Raw genomic sequence first — 12,026 nt, 5'->3', positions numbered from 1 at the left:
AAATTTATCATATCACACTATATTATCCAATATTATATTACATTATATTATATTATAATATGTTATATTATATTATATCCCCTTTCACATTGGAGCCACAACAGGACCCACTAGAACATGGAAACAAGTAAAAGTGAAATATAAGAATATTCTACAGAATGGTAATATTTATCACTTTTAGTCTCTTGCAAAGAGACCCTGAAATAATCTGTTTGTTTGTTTATAACAGCAACCAAGAAAAGGGCAGAGCAAAAAAAGACAGGTGGTGGTCCTGCACAAAATATTGCTGCACATCACTTTTTAAAAAGAAGCTCTGAAAGGTGGAAAGCTTACCTTTGGAATATGATATTGTAAAACTGAATGCACACTGGTGAAGAGGGTGGCAGTTCATTCGTCAGGGTGATTGTTATCTGAACCTTCTCTCCATTTCTGGTCTCGCTACAGACCACAGTCTCCTAAACACGAGGGTTAGACACTGGATAAGAGGAAAATCCAGGCTTGTCAAAAGACCACAACTTTCCAAGCCACCAAGCAACGCCTTTGTCAACTCCTGTGCCATTTATAATATAACAACTACTACTTTGAAAGAATTACAGGAATTCAGTGTTTTGCAATCAATAACTCCAATCTCTCAAGAGATTAACACTAACCTGATCATTCAGGCTGACTGATTTATGGAAACCAACTTTTTTTACAATGATAACGAACAGGCAATTCCATCTGCGTGCACAAACACTTTCTTCATAACGCGCGATGTTTGGAGCATCACAGTACCTTGCTGTGCAATCTGTTCGGCAGAAAAAGCAGAGCTCCATTGAAGCTCCATGCTGAGCCAAGTGTTTCCTCGTGCTGGAAGAGGAGTGCAGATCTCAGGCGTCGCGACTCCATTTGTGGTTTGAAGTCCACATGGTACTGATACAGAACCCACTGAGGGCGGGACAGGATGCGAAAGAAGTTTGCGGTCAGCTGAATGGGATTACCAGTTACTCCTGAGGAAGTGAACACACACAGAATTTTAGTAGTAATTTTCAAACCTCAACACAGATTACAGAAAGTTACATTTGGCATCGTTTCGATTTAAAACTACTGACCGCATTTGGATTCCTTCACATGCTCCATTGCCTGCCTCATGTTAACGCCTGCATCATGAAAATCCCGGCGGCGTCCACTTCTTTCTCCAAGCTTTACCTGCTGAAATGCAGCTGAAATCTGTAGAAGAGCTAATGAAAACAAATGAAGACTGTTAACAGTCCACATGCACTAATATGAATGTAAAAAACAAAAAGGCAATAGTGTCGGTCTACAAATATATAATCTGCATTTTACATTTCTAGCAATGCACAGAAAGTGTTATCGAATCGGACTGCCTTATTTCTTTCCACAATTAGAAGAGATGGTTTCCTCTGCAGTGCAGTCCTCATCAGTTTACATTTTTAACTTTACTTATAAATGGAGTAAAGAAAGGACAAACAAAGATATTTAACAGAAGAAATGTAGCTCGACTTTTTGTTTGACTGCACCTTCTGCACTGAAGGGTCCTGGAGCACCTTTCTGCCTCCCTCTACCACCCAGGTACCCCGACTCTGGGGGAGGGGCAGCTGCTGGTGCTGGCTCTTGGGCCTGACTCTTGAAGAAAAAAACAAAACAAAAAAACAAAACAAAAGGAAGGTTGGAGAAGTGACGTCGCTTTAAGCATGGTCATTCTTTTCACGAGAAGGAACTTAACTCTGCAGACACATTTTTGACAATTACTTTTAATGTGTGCATCCAAGAATGAGATAAATATACCAGAGAGAATGTTTTCCCTTTACATTTTCCACAGCACATTAATGCTGCAAGTTCTCAGTATTTTCTGTAGTAAATAAAGAATTACGCTTGGAAAACGTTTTTCACACCTCGGCTTGTTTCTGCATTTTATGCAACAGGGTGAGACAAAATTATGTAAAATCATTTTAATCTGGAAAAATTCAGATTTAAAGTCCAACTTTAGAAATGACTGCCACTGTGTGCCGTTTCACTTTTAACAGGTGAGAAGAACAATTACGTTCTGTAAATGAAATGCTGAGCATGTTTTATGCAGTACATGTCTTTTTCAAAGAGTATGGGCAATGACAACAGTGAGTCCTGTGGATAATGGAGAGAATTCCCACTGTGACAAAAAAACAAAAAAAAATAATGCAGAAATGCAGTCCTGACACATAATTTTTCTTAGTTTCATGAGTCACTTCTATTTTATTTATACAGAATGGGTTATAGAGCAGGGCGATATGGGCAAAAATATTTATCACGATATATATTTGAAAATTTGCGATAACGATATAACTGACGATATAATTGATGCGAGACAAAATACAACTCCACAACATTACTAGCGCAAAAAGACAACCTTCCATTTATTTTCACTTAAACAAGAAGCTGGTTTTTATGTACATTAAAGCTTTATAAAAATGTAACAGTGCAAATGCAAATTCCTTTCTGAAAGTTTAACCAAAAGGCATTTCCAGTAGAAATGGGCTGACATATCCTGAGCATAACCACGTATAATATCCACTGAAGTTAAAAAGAGGTGCTTTGCAACATTAAACTGCAGTGTGCAGTACGTATTTTTTGGACCATAAGGTGCACGGGATTATAAGGCACATTAAGCGAAACAAAGCAGTCAGATAAATCAAACTTTATTAAACTCATTCTTCTTGCTTCCTCCACTTCTGTACCATTGATTCATTAATGTTGAATTCTCTGGCAGCTGCATGTTGATGCAGTATATTAATGACTAACCTCGTATTGTGGATGGATTATATCAGTTGTTCTCCTGACTGAAGTTTGGTCCGTTTACAGCATCCTGCCATGCGATTGCATTTGTCTCTAACTATCAGGAACGTTAACTTTTATAAGTGGAAAAGTGTTAGTGTTCGTCCTCCAGCTTCACTGTGTTTATGTTATGCTAACGTAGCTGTGTCGCTAGCGATCACGTAGCACATCATTATATACCAGCTAGCCCAACTTCAGTAACCTTACAAACGTCACTGCTGTTTAGTTTTCTGTCTTCATTTATGTTGGAAGTGATAGCAGAGCTGTACGTTTGATTTTTTTCAGAAATCTCTCAGTCAGAACATGCTATATCATGCTTAGGTAACTAGCGAAACTAGCGAGCTAACTTCCGCTAGCTTCCTGCTAACTTCCAACTCCGTTAAATGTAATAAATTTTGTTTTCATGGATGCCTGGAAGTTAAACTTCATAGTTACACCTGGTAAAGCAGCAATGCTGATCGTTTTATTAAAGATGAAAGAATTTAGACAGTTTTTAACTCTCAGTGATGCTGCAGTGTTGTTTGACCTGAAGCATACAGAGTTTAGGACCCAGATTACTCCCAGATTTAAGAGCATCTTAGTCCGACAAATACGACAATAACAACGGCCGCTTGCATGTTCTGCAAAAAATGTGCTTTGTCGTGTATCTGACGGACAAACACCAAACCAGTTCCACATCACTGAAGTTGCACCATTTTTACAAACCAATTCTGGTTCATCTGATTCACTCAACAATCGGCCATGTGCGTATGAAAACAAAGGCACTGCGCATGCGCGTTTTACTCATTCTATCACGATATTTCATTTTCCTATCGTTGCCCAACATTATACCGGTATTACCGTGAACGGTATAATATGACCCAGCCCTAATGGGTTAACAGCTAATTATTTCAAGGTGTTTTATATAGTGAGGTAGATCTTGATAATACAAGCACAAAAACAAATGGAGCAACCCTGCTGGTGCGTGTTTGAGGCAAATTTCAGTATACACTCAAAAAAATAACTCTTTAAATGAACATAAAAAAATCATGGAAAGAATTTCCACGTGATTAAATTGCTTTATTTTAGCACCATGCAATTCTGTTACTCCAACTTAATCCACTCAAGTTGGACCAACTTAATTAAAGATTGATGAATCAACGTATTTACTGCATTTTGATCCAATATATTTTAATAGTGTTGATCCAACTTAAAGATTTTTGTTCAAACTCAATTCAGTAGGTTTTCTCCAACTAATTTACTAAATTTGGTCCCAGCTTAAGTTAATTGAGTTGAACCAACTCATACAAATTAAGTTATTCCAACACAAGTCTTTAATGTTAATAGAAAGCAATTTAATCACGTGGAAATTCTTTCCATGATTATTTTAAGTTAATTTAAAGAGTAATTTTTTGGAGCATTTAACAAAGTCTAGAGTCTGGTTAACATACATTTCACTATTACATCTAAAAGGTAAATTAAAATTTGTCATACACATCTTTTTGTTTTCTCCAATTTATTGTATTTATAGCATATTTCACATAACATGTGAAGAATACATCGAATGCAAGTTATATCACAGAAAAAAAAGTAGTGGAGATGGTGGAAACTTAACCTGTTCAAACCATTTTTTAACCACAATGAACGGCTGAATCAAGTGATTTTGAAGGTCAAAGAGATGCACTTTCAAAAAAAACAAATATCACCAATTTTGTGTATCTCAAAATGAATAAGAAAATGCATTGTATCATCTGTCTGCAGTTCTTTCTGGTACATGTTCCAGATACATGGTGTAGCTGTTGTATTGGCAACATTTCTCAACGAGAAAGAAGAGTTTTGAGAACCTGTACTTTGTTGGATAGTTTGTGTGCATCCAACTCCATAAGAATCTTCTGCAGAACCTCAAAGGTGTACCTGAGTTCAGGAGGGTAGCTCAGGTTTAGTGAGTAGACCAGACCAAGCAACATTGCCACTGCAAAAGCTACACTGCCCAACTCACCCATCACTTCCACCCCCTCTAGAACAATCATAACATCCTGAGGGTCATCGCCAGGCTCCGCACCCTCTGATCGAATGACACAGATTCCAAAGACTGTCTCTGCTATGGCAGTGGCGATGCTTTTATCAACGTCCTGTGACAATTTAAAAAAAAAAAAAAGAGAGAGAGAGATAATTAATGTAAAATACCTAAAAGCTTTATTCATTCAAACTTTATAATAATGTAAATATAATCAAAAATGACTGCCTGATATTTTTTCTGACTCAAGACAATCTAATTCAATACCTCAACAAAGTCCCGTCTTTTAAGATATTGAGTTAGGGGTGGCTGTGGCTTAGGAGGTAGAGCAAGTTGTGTACTGGATTAATCCTTGGGTTCTCCAGTCTGAATACCAGAACTAACCATGGGTAAGTTTAAGTTACTAAACCCTAAGTTGCTCCTGATACATTCATCAAAGTGTGAATGCTACATAGAAATACTTGTATGAACGTGTGCGTGAAGGGGTGAATCATTATATGATATTAGTTCTGTGATGATATTATTTTATGAGGTTAGTATAAAACACTCAAGAATGGTGCGTGCAGTATCTAGTGAGAAAAATAAAGCCCTTACTTTTCCTATTTTTAAAAGGTAATTTTTAAAGCCACAAACTTCTTGCATGTAGCTTTTTATATGTAGTTTGAGCCTATCTTTGATCATCTCCTTAGATAAGGATAACTGCAAATTAACATACAGTGGGGCAAAAAAGTATTTAGTCAGCCACCGATTGTGCAAGTTCCCCCACTTAAAATGATGACAGAGGTCAGTAATTTGCACCAGAGGTACACTTCAACTGTGAGAGACAGAATGTGAAAAAAAATCCATGAATTCACATGGTAGGATTTGTAAAGAATTTATTCGTAAATTAGGGTGGAAAATAAGTATTTGGTCACCTCAAACATGGAAAATCTCTGGCTCTCACAGACCTGTAACGTCTTCTGTAAGACGCTTTTCTGTCCCCCACTCGTTACTTGTATGAATGGCACCTGTTTGAACTCATCATCTGTATAAAAGACACCTGCCCACAGCCTCAAACAGTCAGACTCCAAACTCCGCCATGGCCAAGACCAAAGAGCTTTCGAAGGACACCAGGAAAAGTATTGTAGACCTGCACCAGACTGGGAAGAGTGAATCTACAATAGGCAAGCAGCTTGGTGTGAAAAAATCAACTGTGGGAGCAATCATCAGAAAATGGAAGACATACAAGACCACTGATAATCTCCCACAATCTGGGGCTCCACGCAAGATCTCATCCCGTGGGGTCAAAATGATCATGAGAACGGTGAGCAAAGATCCCAGAACCACACGGGGGGACCTGGTGAATGACCTGCAGAGAGCTGGGACCAAAGTAACAAAGGTCACCATCAGTAACACACTACAACGGCAGGGAATCAAATCCCGCAGTGCCAGACGTGTTCCGCTGCTGAAGCCAGTGCATGTCCAGGCCCGTCTGAAGTTTGCCAGAGAGCACATGGATGATACAGCAGAGGATTGGGAGAATGTCATGTGGTCAGATGAAACCAAAGTAGAACTTTTTGGTATAAACTCAACTCGTCGTGTTTGGAGGACGAAGAATACTGAGTTGCATCCCAAGAACACCATACCTACTGTGAAGCATGGGGGTGGAAACATCATGCTATGGGGCTGTTTTTCTGCCAAGGGGACAGGACGACTGATCCGTGTTAAGGACAGAATGAATGGGGCCATGTATCGTGAGATTTTGAGCCAAAACCTCCTTCCATCAGTGAGAACTTTGAAGATGAAACGAGGCTGGGTCTTCCAACATGACAATGATCCAAAACACACCGGCCGGGCAACAAAGGAGTGGCTCCGTAAGAAGCATTTGAAAGTCCTGGAGTGGCCTAGCCAGTCTCCAGACCTCAACCCCATAGAAAATCTGTGGCGGGAGTTGAAAGTCCGTGTTGCTTGGCGACAGCCCCAAAACATCACTGCTCTCGAGAAGATCTGCATGGAGGAATGGGCCAAAATACCAGCTACTGTGCAAACCTGGTAAAGACCTATAGTAAACGTTTGACCTCTGTTATTGCCAACAAAGGTTATGTTACAAAGTATTGAGTTGTAATTTTGTTATTGACCAAATACTTATTTTCCACCCTGATTTACGTATAAATTCTTTACAAATCCTACCATGTGAATTCATGGATTTTTTTTTTCATATTCTGTCTCTCACAGTTGAAGTGTACCTCTGGTGCAAATTACTGACCTCTGTCATCATTTTAGGTGGGGGAACTTGCACAATCGGTGGCTGACTAAATACTTTTTTGCCCCACTGTACCAGGTAATCCTTCACCAGCTTCTCTGGATCTTCATTCAGGTACACGCAAAGACCTTTGAGGATGCATTCTCTTCTGACTTCAACAGCAGCAGTCTTAATACACAGAGGGAAAATACATAAATTACACAAATATACTCTATCTCACTCTCCACACATAGATATACACACACATATATATATATATATATATATATACACACACATATATATATATATATATATATATATATATATATATATATATATATATATATATATATATATATATATATATATTAGGGGTGCAACGATACACAAAATTCACGGTTCGGTTCGGTTCGATACTTTGGTGTCACGGTTCGATATTTTTTCGATACAAAAAAAATGTTCATGCCTTTTTAATTTGTCATTTATTAAAATTATAAATATATATTTGGCAAAAAAGTACAGTTTTTAAATTTAACCCTAACCCTTGTACGTGTTTTTTATTTTGACAGCGAATGTGCTCCACTTATGTGCACCCCTGGTTATTTAGCACAGCTTAACTTTCTGTCTCGCTAGCTTGCCCTGCGCTCTTCCTTCTGATGATGCTGTCTGTGTTGAGCGCTCAGTGGATCTGCGCTGGACAGTGCAGCCTAGGCGGAGTAGTTGAACGCAGATTCACTGAGCGCTCAACACAGACAGCATCGTCAGAAGGAAAGTTGATAAAAAAAATTACAAATTTTGTATTGTTCTTTTTTTTTCTCCCCTTTGGTTTTCTTTCTTTCTCTCCCCTCTTTCTTTCATTCTTTCCCCCTGTCCTATCCCACAGTCATGTCTGTCCCGTTTGCAACTGAAAATAAAATAAATTCATAATTATAATAAAGGTCAATCAAATGGACCAATATGATGATCCACTTGGTAAAATAAATCCGCTTGGCATCTTTCTTGGCCTCAAGACAACAATTCTGATGGCTATAGATCCAAACGGGACAACAAAAAAAATAAATAAATAAATAAATTTTTTAAATTGTATTGTTCGATACATATGCGTACCGAACCGAAAGCACTGTATCGAACGGTTCGATATCGATACGAATATCGTTGCACCCCTAATATATATATAACACACACATATCTAGCAGTGGGGTTAAAGAACATTTTGTGAGAAATTTAGAGGCTATTGTTCTGCAATCTTTACCCCTTTGGAATAGAATAGTCTTTATGCATTTTAGACAAATCTGTCATTGTAATATTATTTATTACTTTGTCTATGAGTTTAATCATGCCATACCATCCCCAATTCAAGAAAGTCTCAAAACTACATGTCACTTACAAATAACCATATTAAATTTTTAATCTGGGAAAATTTGATAATTTTTAAGAAAAATATTAGCTCATCTTGAATTTGATGAACTGGCCTGCCAGCTCTCCAGACCTCTGACCACCCCCATAACATTTGAATGACATTACATTCTTCTCCCAAACGTCGAGCAACAGAGGCCTATACTATGAAGCGAGTTCAACATACCCAGGGTATCTTTCCCTTATCTGGATTAACACTGGTGATCAGGATATGCACTCACACAAAGTTGGTTATGAACTCGTTAACTTAACCTAGGATTTCCCCGGCTTGTTTCCATAAAAAGGGTGGTGTTAGCTAGGGCTGGGCGATATATCGAGTTCTTTAAAAATATCGATATATTTTCATACGAGATATAAGATGTGACAATATCGTTTATATCGATAAAGTCTATGTTACGTTATAATTATACTTGTGGAGCCGCAGGTTTGCCTCTCTTTCGTCCACTTTTGTCTCTACGCAACGTTACTCGGCCTCGCCTCTCCTTCACTGAACCCAACTCCCCCTCCCCCATAGCTTCACCTGCAGGCAATGACAAGATGAAAGCGGAAAATCTCTGTTAGCGAGTTACCGCGGATCACCCCGTGCGTGGACATGCATGGCCTAAAATCCTTTCATTTTCTCAAAAATCGACAGTGCGCCGCCTTATGTATGAATTCTGGTTGTGCTTACTGACCGCGAACCGATTTTATGTGGTACACAGCGCTCAGCAATCTGTCAAAAATGTTTTAATATGACTTTGCTAAGCTACGGAGCTGCACCGCTTGATGGATTGTCGGAGGATTACGGCTACCGGGGAGGAGCCTCGTGGAGTGATATGTACTGTGCTTCAACGTAATATTACCGTACTGTGTGTGTATAAGGACCACAAATGGCACCTGTTCAGAGACGTGGTGCAGCTGTGAAATCTGTCTCTTTGTTATTACGCTCAGCGTCTATTAGTTTACATTTTGACTGCACAATTGTGAGCTTTTTGTTATGCACAAAAACAACATTGTTTTCTTTTATTTATGGACCATGATTATTTAATAAATGCTGATAATTTATTTTAGAGTAATTTCTTCATGTACATCTACGCTGTATGTAAATAAAAGTGCCCGTGTGACATCTGGGACACAGTGTGACTAAGAACTCTCTTTTTGTTCTTAACTTATGGCTTTAAAAAAATATCGAGATATATATCCTTTATCGCCATCCAGCTAAAAAATATCGAGATATGAATTTTGGGTCATATCGCCCAGCTCTAGTGTTAGCAATATCTAACCAATCTAAAGGAGCGTTTCACGGGTCATATGACTCTTCTTCCATGAAATAATCCCTACAAGTGTACTCTAGGGACATTATCAGATAGGGATTAACAATCTATAAAGAAGACTAAAATATAACAGTAAAAAACACCCATGCTGTTTAGGGACTAGTGATGAATGGTGCAGCAAATGTTGAATCTGATGTTTTAATAAACAGAGCAGTAAAATAAACATTGTAGTTCCAGTAAATTATTTGCTTAAAGTGCTGTTGTTTATTTGTAAGGTGATATCAGAACATTAGGGTCTGACAATTTAATCTGGGCTCACTTGAACACTAAAGGTTACCATCACGCAGCCTGATAAAGGAAACATGGAAATCACATTAGCTTGTCTCCATATCAAAGTGAAATCAATGTCACTGAACAGATATTTAAGGTGAATTACAAATTTAACTGGTTAGTTCAGCTGCAGTTTAAGGAGAATAAAAATGACTCAGCAGCAGATTAGAATCAAGTACAAAAACATTTACAAATGTTTCTAACTCACCAAATTTCTATGTTTATTTGTAAGTAAAAGATGGTTTTGAAATGCAAATCACTGCATTTTGGTTTTAGTTACACTTTACACAATATCCAAACTTTCTTCAATTGGGCTTGTATAAATATATCTTGTCATACCTGGGTTGCAGGTGCCATGATGGTCTTAATGTTTCTCCCTTGCACTCCACCCTTCTTGGCATATATCTTCATAAAATTTGCCGAATAACTATCCAGCTGGGAGAAGAACTTAGACTGCAAATGGATTGTTGTAATCCTCTTGAATTCTGCACTCACCTGCAAAAGGCAGAATAATAATCCAACAGACAAAACTAATAATAAGAATACATTTATAACTGAGATTTACACAGCACCTTTAAAAAAAACCCCAGGATACTTAACAAAGGCAAATACAACCACAAATAATTAACAGAGGATTGTGTTGTCATTATTCAGTCCACTTAAAAGTGAGTCAAGTCTGTTCAATACATGTGAATGCATAATCCATTAATTTCTTGTATATTAGGTTCCTGCATTCATATTTGTAGCTGAGCTAACACAGGCTGCTTTAGCTGATCTTCAGTAAATCCCATGTGGTCACAAGTTACTTTTATATAATAATCCAATGGAAGCAAAATATTGCTGTTGTTTTAAACCCATTCAATTACCTCATACACATGGAAGAGAGCTGGCCACCTCATTTTGAAATCAGCAATCATCGGTGCTTCACGTACTACCTCTTGCCTTCTGAGAGCAAAGGTCTTCTCCATCATTGCAGCCACCCTGTGGTCATTGTTTTTTTTCTTAACTTCTGACAGGAGGTCCACTCTGATTTCTTCCAGTGTCTCTGCAGTTTCACCAGCTGGATAAGTGGGGCAGTAATTCACTTCAGCTTTTTTTGGCTTCTTCACGCCATACGCAGGAGTACATTTGCCATCAGGTTTATGTTTTAAGGAATTCACAGTAACTTCAGGGCAACCAAGCCGTCTAAGCTTAGTTCGGTAGTTAGCAAGTTTATACTTCAAGCTTGTTTTCCATCCGCCATATCCAGTGACTGAACCAGGCTCTTTCAAACATGGATGGGTTGTTACAAGAGCTTCTGCGACCTCATCAAACTCCCTGTCAGAGAGGTAGACCTTGTACTGAACAATTGTTTCAGCTAAACCATCAAGAATGGCAGACTTAATTTTATGATCAGGATTCAACAAAGCTCCAGTTTCTTTGAAAGTAGCATTGGCCCTGTCCAGCTGTAGTTGAGTATCATAAGAGAACCGGGGAATGGGGAAGACATCGGGCCATGCAGTGGCTCTTGAGGAAGTAGATTCAGGAGAAGACAATATATCTGTATCAAATGAGTTCCCAGGAGATGAAATGGATGAGGAGTCATCTAGAGTGCGGGAAGTGGCAGCAGGTGAGTAAAGAGGGATCAGTGGCTCACCAGGCTCGACAGGTGCAACTGAGCTAAAGATGATCTTGATGGTACTTTTGTCCTGGATGTCCGACATTGACTCCAAGTTGGTGAATTCATTCCCAAATTCTGCATCCATGAACTGAAGTCTGAAGTCCCCATTAACTCCACACTGTCCCTTTATCTGCTGAACTAGCTCACTGACAGACTCTGGCATCCCATTTGGAAGGATCAATCTCCGGGAATCATTTTCGGAGAAAATGATTCTGAGTTTCACCATTGCAGCCATTTCACAACAGCCTAAAAGAGGAAATTAAGACAACGTTAACCGTTTCAACAAGGGTAAATCTGATTTCAACAAAGCAATTCGATAAAGGTGTGGCAGGCTAT

The 12,026-nt window shown here is 38.6% G+C and overlaps 2 protein-coding genes across 2 annotated transcripts; both read right to left on the bottom strand.

Annotated features, from left to right (window-relative positions):
- Positions 1 to 329: 329 nt before the first annotated feature.
- Positions 330 to 1,214, bottom strand: LOC146674168 (piwi-like protein 1). The gene is made up of 3 exons (XM_085401049.1): positions 1,092 to 1,214; positions 775 to 989; positions 330 to 455 (listed from the first exon to the last, which is right to left on the bottom strand). Exons 1-3 carry the CDS (start codon positions 1,129 to 1,131, stop codon positions 330 to 332), a joined length of 381 nt encoding a protein of 126 aa, XP_085257175.1. The 5' UTR covers positions 1,132 to 1,214.
- Positions 1,215 to 4,607: 3,393 nt separating this feature from the next.
- On the bottom strand, positions 4,608 to 11,761 carry LOC146674167 (uncharacterized). The gene is made up of 4 exons (XM_085394482.1): positions 10,897 to 11,761; positions 10,370 to 10,525; positions 7,125 to 7,217; positions 4,608 to 4,922 (listed from the first exon to the last, which is right to left on the bottom strand). Exons 1-4 carry the CDS (start codon positions 11,731 to 11,733, stop codon positions 4,608 to 4,610), a joined length of 1,401 nt encoding a protein of 466 aa, XP_085250608.1. The 5' UTR covers positions 11,734 to 11,761.
- Between the last annotated feature and the right edge of the window lie 265 nt (positions 11,762 to 12,026).

This window comes from Rhamphochromis longiceps, linkage group LG3 (assembly GCF_057381845.1).
Source record: "Rhamphochromis longiceps isolate RC_006_pf linkage group LG3, R_longiceps_female_GT1.1, whole genome shotgun sequence".
Classification (NCBI taxonomy): domain Eukaryota; kingdom Metazoa; phylum Chordata; class Actinopteri; order Cichliformes; family Cichlidae; genus Rhamphochromis; species Rhamphochromis longiceps.
Note: the sequence above shows the minus strand (reverse complement) of the source record. Positions and strands in the feature narration are given on the sequence as shown.

What these genes read in the sequence shown, in the direction of transcription:
- LOC146674168 (XM_085401049.1), bottom strand. Translation starts at nt 1,131, where the DNA reads ATGAGGCAGGCAATGGAGCATGTGAAGGAATCCAAATGCG. An exon ending in TGTGAAGGAATCCAAATGCG is followed by an intron (nt 990 to 1,091) that starts GTCAGTAGTTTT and finishes TCACTTCCTCAG; the next exon opens with GAGTAACTGGTAATCCCATT. An exon ending in CGAACAGATTGCACAGCAAG is followed by an intron (nt 456 to 774) that starts GTACTGTGATGC and finishes CCTCGTGTTTAG; the next exon opens with GAGACTGTGGTCTGTAGCGA.
- LOC146674167 (XM_085394482.1), bottom strand. Translation starts at nt 11,733, where the DNA reads ATGTCGGACATCCAGGACAAAAGTACCATCAAGATCATCTTTAGCTCA. An exon ending in CTCTCTTCCATGTGTATGAG is followed by an intron (nt 10,526 to 10,896) that starts GTAATTGAATGG and finishes TGCCTTTTGCAG; the next exon opens with GTGAGTGCAGAATTCAAGAG. An exon ending in TCATGGCACCTGCAACCCAG is followed by an intron (nt 7,218 to 10,369) that starts GTATGACAAGAT and finishes CTGTGTATTAAG; the next exon opens with ACTGCTGCTGTTGAAGTCAG.